General features: G+C 37.4%; 4 protein-coding genes across 7 annotated transcripts in view; 2 read left to right on the top strand and 2 right to left on the bottom strand.

Annotated features, from left to right (window-relative positions):
• The first annotated feature begins 23 nt into the window (after nucleotides 1-23).
• LOC111393443 (mannosyl-oligosaccharide glucosidase GCS1-like) lies at nucleotides 24-1,922 on the top strand. 3 transcript variants are annotated; one of them, XR_002702425.1, is made up of 6 exons: nucleotides 24-358; nucleotides 470-561; nucleotides 768-877; nucleotides 952-1,015; nucleotides 1,097-1,182; nucleotides 1,271-1,922. XR_002702425.1 is itself a non-coding variant. In XM_023018979.1 (5 exons), exons 1-5 carry the CDS (start codon nucleotides 326-328, stop codon nucleotides 1,379-1,381), a joined length of 456 nt encoding a protein of 151 aa, XP_022874747.1. In that variant the 5' UTR covers nucleotides 24-325; the 3' UTR covers nucleotides 1,382-1,922. The 3 variants fall into 3 exon arrangements, 2 of the variants coding, with proteins under 2 accessions (XP_022874747.1, XP_022874753.1); XM_023018979.1 differs by lacking the exon at nucleotides 1,097-1,182 and having other exon boundaries at nucleotides 1,225-1,922; XM_023018985.1 differs by lacking the exon at nucleotides 1,097-1,182.
• Nucleotides 1,740-6,271, bottom strand: LOC111393425 (nuclear pore complex protein NUP54-like). Of its 2 annotated transcripts, XM_023018961.1 has the most exons (10): nucleotides 5,712-6,271; nucleotides 5,551-5,604; nucleotides 5,204-5,263; nucleotides 5,004-5,086; nucleotides 4,765-4,792; nucleotides 2,967-3,032; nucleotides 2,790-2,876; nucleotides 2,457-2,558; nucleotides 2,222-2,368; nucleotides 1,740-2,107 (listed from the first exon to the last, which is right to left on the bottom strand). In XM_023018961.1, the coding sequence occupies exons 1-10, from the start codon at nucleotides 6,174-6,176 to the stop codon at nucleotides 1,997-1,999; spliced, it is 1,203 nt and encodes a 400-aa protein (XP_022874729.1). In that variant the 5' UTR covers nucleotides 6,177-6,271; the 3' UTR covers nucleotides 1,740-1,996. The 2 variants fall into 2 exon arrangements, with proteins under 2 accessions (XP_022874729.1, XP_022874737.1); XM_023018969.1 differs by lacking the exon at nucleotides 5,004-5,086 and having other exon boundaries at nucleotides 1,802-2,107; nucleotides 4,765-4,875.
• A 2,718-nt stretch (nucleotides 6,272-8,989) lies between these two features.
• Nucleotides 8,990-12,449, top strand: LOC111393463 (small ribosomal subunit biogenesis GTPase RsgA 1, mitochondrial). Its single transcript, XM_023018997.1, has 5 exons — nucleotides 8,990-9,858; nucleotides 10,638-10,859; nucleotides 10,973-11,167; nucleotides 11,285-11,478; nucleotides 11,944-12,449. Exons 1-5 carry the CDS (start codon nucleotides 9,196-9,198, stop codon nucleotides 12,128-12,130), a joined length of 1,461 nt encoding a protein of 486 aa, XP_022874765.1. The 5' UTR covers nucleotides 8,990-9,195; the 3' UTR covers nucleotides 12,131-12,449.
• Nucleotides 12,332-12,645, bottom strand: part of LOC111404054 (60S ribosomal protein L17-2-like) — a 2,171-nt gene continuing 1,857 nt past the window's right edge. The window contains exon 5 of the mRNA XM_023032778.1: nucleotides 12,332-12,343. Within this exon, the coding sequence (XP_022888546.1) occupies nucleotides 12,332-12,343 (12 nt within the window). The remainder of the gene's footprint in view (nucleotides 12,344-12,645) is intronic.

Here is a 12,645-nt window from a genome sequence, read left to right on the forward strand (position 1 = left end):
GGGGGGGGGGAGGGGTTTAGAATACTTGTTAAAATGACTTGATGTAAGGTCTTCTAGTTAGTAATTGTTATGTCTTGAAACATAGAGGTAATGATAGATGAAAACTGGGGGGAAGTTTTTTCTGGGGAAAAAAAAAAAAAATCAGAGGAGAAAGAAAGACAATGATAGGACCACACTTGTATTTCTTGTAGGCTCATTCTCGAACTAGCAATCTTTTCTTTGTATGTTCGTCTAAGTTGGAGACTAGTGGAGCGGGCTGGTGATTACCCTATTCATGAGCTTGTATGAGAAGTCCTTGAGGATCCTGTGCTGAGACTGGTTCCTCATGTTGGCTATGTCAGCCTTTTCCTGTTTATTGGTAGACTTATTCCACCTGAGTTGGTCAAGGATACTTTTTATTTCATCATTTTGCTCGTCACTTTCTCATTGATGTTTAGTATTGAAAGGTTATTTTTTGTCATCCACTTAGGATTCATGGATTTTAGAAAAACAACTTGATCTCATTTCAAACAGAAGTGCTCTGTGGACCGACTTTGGACTCAAATCTCTTGCCAAGACAAGGTAAATAATGATGTACTCAGGCTCTTGACTGAGAGCACTGATCTTGAAAAGAAGTAAGAGTTACTTTTAAGCTGCTTTGTTTGCCGGACATAATATTAGAAGTTATTTTTCTAACAAAGTCAAAAAACTTATTTCCTTTTGATTGACAGCCTTCTGTTTGGGTGAACTTCTGATTAATGTTAATAAAAAATTCTTTTATGTCGCAGCACACTGTACATGATACGCAACACTGAGCACGATCCACCATATTGGAGAGGGACAATTTGGATGAACATGAATTATTTGGTTCTTTCTTCACTTAACCACTATTCTAAAGGTACACAATAACATGAATTATTCTTTCTTGCTATAATTATTTCTGACATTTTGTAGTTATATTTGATTCTTCAGTTGATGGACCATACAGAGGGAGAGCAAAGACTGTCTACAGTGATTTGAGGGATAATTTGATAAGGTAACTGCCACCTGAATTTCTTGTTCAATTGACTTCTGTGCCATTATTTTTTTTCCTCGCTTCTTTAGTATGTGGGATTAGACAATATGAACAGGATAAAGAGGAAAGGTTTTAAAATCTTGTACGTTGTGTTCGGTAGTGCAGCGCATATCAAACATACATTTTATGTACGGTATATTCTTGCCTGATGTTGATTTCTTTTGTCTTAGAAATGTGGTAAGAAACTATAACCAGACCGGCTTTTTCTGGGAACAGTATGATCAGAAGAATGGAAAAGGAAAAGGAAAAGGAAAAGGTGCGCGCCTCTTTACTGGTTGGACGTCACTTGTGCTGTTGATCATGGCAGAAGCATATAACGAATGTTAGTACATGCTAGCAAAAGGCAAAATCCTCTCCACAATTGCATTGGATCGTGCAAATCAGACTTCAGTTGCAGTTGACTTGACTTGACACAGTGTATGTGATTCAATATCAGTGTTAGATTATAGAAACAGGATCACAGGACAGCCTAGACACACAGAATTGTAACTTATATCGATCAAATTTGAATGTGCAGTTACATGATTATTATTTTTTTTTGGCCTCGGGCATGTAATTCAAAGGCGATATGATCCCAAGCTTCAATTACGTTTCTGATAGCAATGGTACATGAATGTCAAAGCCTTGTTATATCAAGGTTTTTTCCTCAACTATCAACCCTGTATAGCGTTACAAAGAATAAAGGTTTAGAATGGCGTCACAAGATTTTCCGACCTCTACCTCAATATAAATGGATGAACACAATACTCACATCAGTTCTATCTTCCTTGAAAGTATCTTGAAATTGGATTGTGTTGGCATAATGATACAGAAAATGCACTCTTCTCATTTACTTCTAGATGTAAAATAATTTCCAGTTCATTTCCCGAAAAAAAGAACTTTTAACCAACGGAGACTAGGGAAGAAAAAGAAAAGGAAAAACAAACGGACAAACTGCTTATTCTACTCTTTAACCATCTGAGCATCCTCAGCCATTATGATCTCCAAATCTCGGAAATCTCTCTTCATAACATTGCAAAGCCTAGATATAGCCTCAGTTTGCTGTTGCAAGACCTGCAATGAAAAGACAGTCATTTATGTAAACAACAAATGCTACAAAACTAGTCCATTCAAATTGAAGCAACTTTTTGAGCAGCCTAAAATGGTTTTCGATAAATTTTAGCTTACCTCTTGCATGTCAGCAAGACTTTGTTCATCGATATTGGTTGATCCTGGAAGATAAAGAGAGCCACCATCAAGGCCATGTGCTTGAACACGAGAAATAGCAAGCAAATTTTGAACCCTTCGAGAAAGTTCTGCTCCAGGTCCTTTTAACTGCAGGGTCGGATATTCTTGTGAGTACAGTCACTTGTTTCATTCCAAATAAGTAAGAGGCATTCAGCAAGATCAAATTATAAACAACCTGCCGAGTAATTGCAGCCAACTTCTCAGCCAATTCAGCTTCTCCTTTCATCAGAGGTAACCGGAAACCTTTACCCTCCAGTGCCTCTACTATTCTCATTACCTGATTATAATATCACATGCAAGATTATAGCAATTGGACAAGACATAGAAGCAGAACTTGTATAAAAACAACTGAGCATGCATTCACTAGTTAAATTCTGATTATCTCATAGAAAAAAAATCATAAAACACCAGTAATAACTCGAAAAGAATAGAAGGAAAATGACATACAACATATTCGGCACAAGAAGACCACCAATACCAGACATAAAAGGCTAATCCAAATTCTCACCCTTAAAAGACGCCTTTGAAGAACTTGCTCTTTTTGTTGCATTCTTTGAATCCGAGGAAGAGTGTCAACTTGAAAATGCCTTTGGAGCTACACTAATCAAAGGTTATAAAGGTATATGGTACATTATTAATGCACAGAACAAGAAAGGCGGGCAGACGAACATAACAGAGACAATACCATCTTCACATTGCTACGTGTCATCTTTAATCTCTCAGAATCTGAGAGTATGACTTCATCTTGAAGCTGCAGCAGTCGAAATTGAAAGTTTTAACAATCATTTTTGAAGAGTCATAGACCCAAATATGATTGTTCATGAGAGAGAAAACTGTAATACTAGAGAAAACGGAATACCCATATTTTACAATGACAATCGAGCTCTCGATAATCTTAATAACAATTAAAAATTAAATGAGATGGAACCCGAAACAGAGAACCCCGCTGTTTCGCTTAGTTTTCATTTAGCTAAACTTTTTTATTGCAGTATAAACAAGGTAGTCATCTTTACTAAATTTGAGATTTATTTATTTATATTTACTGTTGGGAGGTGAAGAGATCCCTTGAAGCATCGCAACTACAAAGGAATCATTTTCCTTCATAGTGGTTGCCATTTCTGTTCAAGCTCACTGGCTACCAAACCAGTTTCTCCAATTCAGAAGTTCCATTCTTTTTTTGACACGTTAGACCATTATTTAGATTGTTTACTAAGCCCCTATTTGTCATCCTATAACAAATTAAATTATTTGTTACTGTAACATTCTCCACCACACATTCACACAATAAAATATTCTACACAAACCGGTAAAATTTCTTTAAATTTTAACCACACAATCTCAAAAAAATAAAAAATAAAAACTATTCAGAACTCTTTAATTTCTCCCATGATGGGAGACAAACAGGCTCTAAACTTTGATGAGGATTTATCTACCTCACAACAATTCAATTTCGCTATCTAAAAGGTGCTATAAACGCAATCTATGATTTATGTGCTTTCTTGTGATCAGATTCATTTACACCAGACAATAGAGAAATATCCTGTTACCGATAGCACAATGCCTAAAGCCTATACTTTCATGCTCATCTACTACCAAATTACAGCATGAAGTTCTATCATCAATGACCAATATGATTTGTAAAAATTTTATAACAGGAAGTAACATGCATGAAGACGATGGCAATCACACATATACAACGACAAAGAATCTGATTATCACAAGACAGTAGAAATATCTATCCCAGACTACTCATGTTTTGCTCATTCAGGTCACGCATAAAATGCCAGCAATCTGAAAATCTACCAAGTCACATGGTCATTGTGAAAGCTAAAAGGTAAGAAAACGTCTTTAAGCCATAGTCTAGGAAGTTGAGGTTGAAACTTTCACAATCTAAACGAAAGAAACAAACCACAATCAAATTCTGCATGTGAATTCTTCAAAGAATACACCAGAGTCCTCGAGATACGAACTTCAAACAATAATGAAAAAGTTGACTTCTCTTGTGTATTTTTTCATGTCTATTTAACCCTGCAGGTTGGAGTTATGAGAAAATCTACTAACTTTCTACAATGATGCTCCACAGAAATGCAACTGACGCTTCTTAGATTTGGAAGTCAAGATTTTCATTTCCTTCCAACAGGTTTATTCTTAATTTGTAGCTTAAAAGGGGCAATCTGGAACAACAATGAGGAGCTTCCAACTCAATAATCATTAAAGCGTTCCTAGGCAATTCACTTTAAATGACACAAGCAGCTGAGAAAAATATAAAAAAAATACTTCAGTTAAATCTGGTAGTTCTTTCTTAACCTCAGCTTCACAGATTAGCTTACGCATTAAAGCATTCATCAAAAATGCTCAACGCCTTCACCTTTGACAAATAATTCTGACAGCAGCCCGCATATATAGGAGAGAGTATAATAGTATGCGATCTACTATAACTCCCCTTACTAGTAAAACTATGAACTAGTCACACTTCAATGTACCTTGAGACGACTTGAAAGATCTTTAAAACCCTGCACAAGTTGTGGCCACAAGCGTTCCCGGTTGGAACTTTCCATGCCTTCAAGCTTCCCCATTGCCTCTGCCCACATAATCTGCAATATAAACTAATTTATCAGACTCACTAAATAGACTATAAAAGTAAATTTACAACATTAATAAAAAACAAAGAAATAAGTGAAACAAGTCAAAAATTACAATTTTAAACTCACGTCTGATACACCACTGCACAAGTTGTGGCCACAAGCGTTCCCGGTTGGAACTTTCCATGCCTTCAAGCTTCCCCATTGCCTCTGCCCACATAATCTGCAATATAAACTAATTTATCAGACTCACTAAATAGACTATAAAAGTAAATTTACAACATTAATAAAAAACAAAGAAATAAGTGAAACAAGTCAAAAATTACAATTTTAAACTCACGTCTGATACACCAGCAGGCTTTGCTCTGTGCTGAGGTTCAGTAACACTGAATAAAAGATGCTGAAAACAAAAAACATTTTTAACATACACCTTCACGTGAATCAAGTCAGTCTTGACATCAAAAATATGTTTAGACACGCCAGAATGAATATGAGAAACATCAAGTTTAGATTGGCAACATGTAACTTATGTCAGGGAAATGGAACTTAAAATAAATAAAAATATTTTAAAGGAACTATTAACATTTTTGAAATCCAAAGCTTGAATTCTACACCAATGAAAGTAGTGCAACCCAATATAAGTGTAAAAACACTGGCATCCAAATTTTTCGATATTAAAAAACAAACCTTAAATGCATATTTCGGGTTCCCATGCTCCTCCTTATAAGCTTCTACAATTGCCTATCAATTATAAATCGTACAAAAACATTAATAATTAAAAATGCGGTCCACATTGAATTTAGAACTTATAAAATTAACCAAAAATTCAAAAGAAAAAAATCCCCAACTTGAATATCACGATCGGCGAGGGAAAAGGGAAGGGGAGCAACAGGAGCCATCTGAGTAGTCAACTGTGAATTCGCAAAAGGCAATGAAGACGGAGCATTGAACGGCGTGGGCTGAGCTTGTGCGGCGGCACCAAATGGCGTCGAAAAGCCAAAATGGCTACTGGGCTGTGGCTGTGGGGTTTGAAATAGTGAAGGAGTCTGCTGCTGCTGTTGTGGTTGGGCTTGCTGGGAGAATGGAGTGGAAAAGAGTGAAGTGCCGAACCCCGAGCCGAATGATGGAGTAGAAGGCGTGCCGAATGCTGGAGTGGATGACGGGGTGCCGAAGGTTGGGGTGGAGGAAGGGGTTCCGAACCCAGGTGTAGAGGAAGGCGTTCCGAATGCCGGTGTGGAAGAGGGCGTTCCGAATGCCGGTGTGGAGGAGGGAGTTCCGAAGGCTGCGCCGGAGGAAGGCTGAGCTCCGAACATTTTGAGAATTGCACGGCGGAAGGCGGGCGGAACTAGAGAGAGCTTTTGAAGCGTTGCTGCGTTGTCCCCAATTTCATTTCTACGTGATTTTGTTTGTGGTCATTTACAGATATACTCCGTAACTCTTTAGTTAGTATAGTTTTGACTCCAAAATATTCAAAAGTGAGATTTTAAGTTCCTATCTAAATATAGAATCCATCAATTTGAAATGTTAAAAATTTAAAATCACTCATAAAAGTGAATTTAGGTTAGTGATGGCAAAAAAAATTCGTCATGTCCTGTCTCGAGTGGAACAAAAAAATCGGCCCAAAACAACAGGTGTAGAGGAAGGCGTTCCGAATGCCGGTGTGGAAGAGGGCGTTCCGAATGCCGGTGTGGAGGAGGGAGTTCCGAAGGCTGCGCCGGAGGAAGGCTGAGCTCCGAACATTTTGAGAATTGCACGGCGGAAGGCGGGCGGAACTAGAGAGAGCTTTTGAAGCGTTGCTGCGTTGTCCCCAATTTCATTTCTACGTGATTTTGTTTGTGGTCATTTACAGATATACTCCGTAACTCTTTAGTTAGTATAGTTTTGACTCCAAAATATTCAAAAGTGAGATTTTAAGTTCCTATCTAAATATAGAATCCATCAATTTGAAATGTTAAAAATTTAAAATCACTCATAAAAGTGAATTTAGGTTAGTGATGGCAAAAAAATTCGTCATGTCCTGTCTCGAGTGGAACAAAAAAATCGGCCCAAAACAGAGGCCCCAGTCGCTAATCACCTCGGGCGCTGCGTTCCCACAATTGCTTTACAAAGTTCTAGCCATCTCCCCACGCGTCGACCCTCTTTTCCGCCAACGCTTCGGCGAGAAACGAGTCCCCCAACTTAACAAAGCCTGGACGCACCCGATGCAAGCGCCCCGTTTGCTATCGCCTCGGTCGCTGCGCCCCTCCCATGCTTTGCAAAGCTTGAGCCGTCTCCCTCTTCCTGACAACGCTTCGATGAAGACGAGTCCCTAAAATTTCTATAACGCTTTAACGTACCCGACGCGAGCGTATCATCGGCTCATCGCCTCGGCTCTGCGTTCTTCCCATGCTCTACAAAGTTTTAGCTACCCCCATGCCAAATTTGCTCAACTCATGAGTCGGACGAAACCAATGCAAGATTTCAAAAAGTGAGGTTAGATCAGTGCCAAAGCTCTCCAGAGCCATTCAAAAAATCCTAATAGATAGGCTAACTGAATAATATAATTATCCTTTGTTTGACCCATATTTTCAACCACAAAAAATGAAAATTTCGATCTTTAAAGACCAATTTCAACCATCATATTTGACCTCATCTCTCTCAGATGGGACCTGCGTTTGAAAATAACGATCAAATTTTTTCTACTTTCTACCTTGAAAATATGGCTCAAACAGGTCTGCATATAAGGTTTAAATTGATGTGACGTCCCCCATAAAGCTATTTGATGTGACTTATCAACTTTATGTCAATTCAACTCGTTTAGATCAGTGCCAAAGCTCTCCAGAGCCATTCAAAAAATCCTAATAGATAGGCTAACTGAATAATATAATTATCCTTTGTTTGAGCCATATTTTCAACCACAAAAAATGAAAATTTCGATCGTTTGAGACCAATTTCAACCACCATATTTGACTTCATCTCTCTCATGTGGGACCTGCGTTTGAAAATAACGGTCAAATTTTTTCTACTTTCTACCTTGAAAATATGGCTCAAACAAGGACTTATTCAAACTATTGTTTAGAGTTCCAAACTGAATCTTCACTAGTCAACCAAACTCAATCCACTATGCTTTCCTCGTGAGATAAAGACTCACTAGCTGTTGGAAGTTCTATATTCTCACTCAATGGTAATGCTCATCACCATTTTAAATGATTCTGGACCTCTGATTCATTGTCTAGTACATTAAATTAACCTACTACCATCACTTTGACTGCACTGGTCATGACGTATCATTCTCCATTTTCTTCTAGCTCGAGACGTGATGGCCATTTGATTTTTCGATGTTGATATCACAATGATGGACTTCTAATGGGTCAATTTTGCAATTGTGAAGAAAATAGCAATGAGATCTGTGTCTCATTTTTTGTTCGAAATGTATCTTTCATCATTGTTGTGCACTTCGTTCACTAATTTCATCGGTTTCAAAGTAAGTTGTTTCTGCATTGTCTAGTACATTAAATTAACCTACTACCATCACTTTGACTGCACTGGTCATGACGTATCATTCTCCATTTTCTTCTAGCTCGAGACGTGATGGCCATTTGATTTTTCGATGTTGATATCACAATGATGGACTTCTAATGGGTCAATTTTGCAATTGTGAAGAAAATAGCAATGAGATCTGTGTCTCATTTTTTGTTCGAATTGTATCTTTCATCATTGTTGTGCACTTCGTTCACTAATTTCATCGGTTTCAAAGTAAGTTGTTTCTGGATACCATTTTTTGTAAGAAAATACTCATATTTGCTTCCGTTTAATGAAGAATTGTCCGTACAGTCACCAAACTTGTTAGACAACTGATTGTTCAATGGACAATATTACGTATACAAACTTTTTTTTTACACAATTCTTTACTCACTACTCACAATAGGGGTCGAGGCCACAAGTTGCTATTTTTTTAAATACATGTGATGTTCACACATTATGTGAGAGAGTGAAAGATTTTGTCAATCATAACTTGTACATATATATTTATCTTTGCTCAATTATTAGAGAAGGATTACGCTTTTGTTTCGATTTGGATTGGGCCCAATGAAGCCCAATTCTTAATTGCTGACGTGGCATTATCATTTTCAATTTTCTCCTTCGCCGCAACACGCAGAACACACTGGAAGAAAACTCCACTCACCCCACCCGCACTCTACTGAAGAGACATACAGAAAACAAAGATAACTACGTATACAAAAATTACAATTACATATGCATCACTGTATCTATATCTCTGTATCTCTCCCTAAACAGCAGACTCATAATTTCCTGCCTCAATTTCTTTCCACAATTCGATAAAGATTTAGCATGACAATCGCTACTAGTATTTCAATTGTTCGTCACAAATTACATCCGTTCACTTCCGCAGCCGTCTTCTGCCACCGGCGTTGCGTTGTTTCCGCCGCCCGACGGCAGGAGCAAAACTCGGGGAACGTCTCGAGAAGGTTTCAACAGCAGCCTGAGAAAAACCTCCTCAAGGCTCGCGAAACGTTCAAAAAGCAATTTTCCTCCCTTGCCCCGGTCCTCACACAGAAAGACAAGCCTAATCTCGAGGAAAATCAGGCTATTGGCACTGTTGCCGCCTCTCAAGCCAATTTTATGCGCGTTATAGTCAATTCGCTGCCTGTAGAAGATGCTAGAACGGAGAATTCGGAAAGATTTGGAGTGGAATTGTTGTGTGTGGTGAAGGCCGTACTGAAGAAGATAAAGAGGAGAGTGCTTGTAGGGGATAGGGTTTTGGTGTCGTCGATTGACTGGGTGGACAGGAGAGGAATGATTGATAATGTATTTCAACGAAAGAGCGAGATTTTGGATCCACCAGTAGCGAATGTGGATCATTTGTTGGTGCTTTTCTCAATGGAGCAGCCAAAGCTCGAGCCGTTTATACTTACCAGGTTCCTTGTGGAGGCTGAATCTACGGAACTTCCGCTCACTCTTGCATTGAATAAGGCAGAGCTTGTTGATGAACACGTATGAGAAATTACAGTTTTTGAGTGCTTATTTTATGAAATCCTTATTATGTTTCAGTTTTCTTCATTTAATTTGGAGTTTCAATTTGAATGCAGAATTGTAATTTTCTCTCAAAATTAGATTAGATTATGCTGAGATTTACATGATATGTGCAAAAATTATATATATATATATATATTTATATATATCTTTTTTATTAGCTAATCACAGTTGCATGATGTTGAAGAAGGTGTATATATGTAAGTCATAAATATTGCGTTCTTGCCCAAGTAGTCTTTGTTCCCGGAAAATTGAATATTGACTGTTTAAAAACTATACCTGGCTTGCAGTATGCTAATGGATCTTTAGCTTGCTTATTTAATGATTTGTTTTTAAAGTGAGGGGTTTGATTATGAAGTTAGGTTTACAATCACCAGTGATTTGGGTCATTTATTTGTTATTAGTTTTACTTATGTATTATTTGGTATATAGTATATGTTATTGGATATGGTTTGCCTTTGGCATCACTGCTTTATTTGCTAATAAGTAACCAACTTCAAATGTTTGATGCAATGACTGACTTGTTTACACATTTGGCGTGCTTACACTAATCTGAAAATGGTTAGCAGCGTATGATAAAGATAATACTAGTGCTTAATGCTTTGTTGATACTAGGGTTTGAGTCTAGCACTATTCTCATATATGGGGATGCCTTTTGTGTTGTCATATTCTCTTATGTATGCCTTGTTCTATTGCATTGTGTCATCATGTTTCGTTATGAAATTATTAACTTCTTGCAGATATTAGTAGAGTGGAAATCTCGGCTTCGTAGTTGGGGCTATGAACCAGTCCTCTGCAGTGTCGATACTAAACGGGGACTTGATACTCTGAAATTCATTCTTAGAGACAAGACCTCTGTAATTGTTGGGCCAAGTGGTGTTGGTAAATCAAGTTTGATCAATGCTTTAAGAGGCAATCGGCATGTTCCTGGAGCTGCTGAAGATGATAATTGTTTTGAACCTGTAGGTTGACCTTTTCTCATATTAATGTTTATGTTCTTCTTTCGCATGCATATTATTTACTACTTTGTGAATGAACTTCTCTTTTTCTGTTTTCTTCTGGACGACTTATTCAGATTCTAGGTAGCAAGTGGTTCGAAGAGCAGCGTGTTGGAGAAGTTTCAATGAGAAGTGGAAGAGGAAAGCACACTACTAGACATGTTTCACTGCTTCCATTGTCTGAAGGAGGATATCTTGCCGACACGCCAGGATTTAGCCAGCCTAGTTTGATGAAAGTTACAAAGCAATCCCTTGCCCAACATTTTCCAGAGGTTTCTGTTGCTGACTCTCTACTTCTCTTCTAAAATTTGTTTCATGTAATTATTTCAAGCTCAATGCTGATATATATTTTCAATTTTAACTGAAGAATTGACTAATTTTCTCTTCAGATTGAGAAAATGCTAAAGAATAATGCAGTTGGGAAATGTTCCTTCAGTGATTGCTTACATGTTGGTGAACCGGGGTGCCTTGTAAAAGCAGATTGGGAAAGATATCCTTACTATCTTCAGCTGCTTGACGAGATCCGAATCAGAGAGGAGTTTCAATTGCGGACTCTTGGAACGAAAAGAGAGAGCGATGTTAGGTATATCCAAATTACAATTGTTTAAAATAAGTTTTTAACTTTCCAATATTACAATCTTATTAGATTCTTGGAAGTTCTGCTTGGGTATTTAATTATTTATTTTTAATTTTTTATGCATACTTGTATGAACTTGATATTTACTTTTCTAATTCTAGAATTAAATCTTTAAAAATGTAAAAGAACTGAGCTCCCAATGGGATGATGTTTCATTGAAATTCAAAGAAACTAAATGATCCTCTAAATATGGTTCCCTTGTAGCCCATATATTTGCATGGATGAATGTTAGCATGAATATATTGATTGGGATAGAAAGCAGTGAAAATACACAAGTTTTACTTGTGCTGATAATTTGAGATGTTTCTTAATGCATTTTATATTTTAATTGATTTAGTGAAATGATTGAGTTACTAAAGAAGAAGAAAAAAATTAGTGTTTGATTCTCTTGCCCACCGTATCTTGTTTTAGGTTTAAGATGGGAGACCTGGGTGTCAAGCAAGCAGAACCAAGGTTGGAGCCTAAGAAGCATAGAAGACTCTCACGCAAAAAGGTGAACCAGTCTTTATTAGACGAGTTGGATGAACTTCTTGATGATGATGATGAAATATTTGATGAAGATCCGATTATCAGGGCAATGAGACAAGAAAACCAGTAGGCAAAATGCTGCATAAAACCATGTTTTAGGAATAAATAGGCCGCATTGTGGATCACCATCCATTGTAAATACTGGTAAATTCCCTAACCCTTCTGCTGAACGATGATTCTGTACCAATCAAAAAGATGATATGAACGAATTTTCACGTCATTTCATGTCAATAGAAAGAAATGATGGATGATTGTTGTTGAAGCTATAACACTAATCGACAAGCTGAACGTAAGTTGAAAGTTCTGTTTCAAGTTCTCAGCTACTTTTCTTTCAGAAATTTTGTAAATTTGAAGCACAGATTTTTCCCTTGAAATTGTTTACCCATGCACATCTCGTTTTCATTATTGGTTTGTTAGATTCATTGTTTGCTCATTTCCAAGCTTGAAAAGTTGAAAAGGCAGAATAAGCTCGAGTTGTCACTTGGATCGAGTTGGCAGTTCAGAATTCAGATTCAGGTTAAATGTTAATACGGATAAAAATAGTAGCCATAATCGAATTTAGATTTTGAATATGCAAACTAAAGT

Source organism: Olea europaea, chromosome 1 (genome assembly GCF_002742605.1).
Source record: "Olea europaea var. sylvestris chromosome 1, O_europaea_v1, whole genome shotgun sequence".
In the NCBI taxonomy this organism is placed as follows: Eukaryota; Viridiplantae; Streptophyta; class Magnoliopsida; order Lamiales; family Oleaceae; genus Olea; species Olea europaea.

Coding starts and splice junctions, on each gene's coding strand:
- LOC111393425 (XM_023018961.1), bottom strand. CDS start 6,176: ATGTTCGGAGCTCAGCCTTCCTCCGGCGCAGCCTTCGGAACTCCCTCC. Junction 5,087..5,203: donor AGCCTGCTGGTGTATCAGAC/GTGAGTTTAAAA, acceptor TTTATATTGCAG/ATTATGTGGGCAGAGGCAAT. Junction 2,877..2,966: donor CACGTAGCAATGTGAAGATG/GTATTGTCTCTG, acceptor TGATTAGTGTAG/CTCCAAAGGCATTTTCAAGT.
- LOC111393443 (XM_023018979.1), top strand. CDS start 326: ATGTTGGCTATGTCAGCCTTTTCCTGTTTATTG. Junction 562..767: donor AAATCTCTTGCCAAGACAAG/GTAAATAATGAT, acceptor TTTATGTCGCAG/CACACTGTACATGATACGCA. Junction 878..951: donor ACTTAACCACTATTCTAAAG/GTACACAATAAC, acceptor TTGATTCTTCAG/TTGATGGACCATACAGAGGG.
- LOC111393463 (XM_023018997.1), top strand. CDS start 9,196: ATGACAATCGCTACTAGTATTTCAATTGTTCGTCACAAATTACATCCG. Junction 10,860..10,972: donor ATGATAATTGTTTTGAACCT/GTAGGTTGACCT, acceptor CGACTTATTCAG/ATTCTAGGTAGCAAGTGGTT. Junction 11,479..11,943: donor AAAAGAGAGAGCGATGTTAG/GTATATCCAAAT, acceptor ATCTTGTTTTAG/GTTTAAGATGGGAGACCTGG.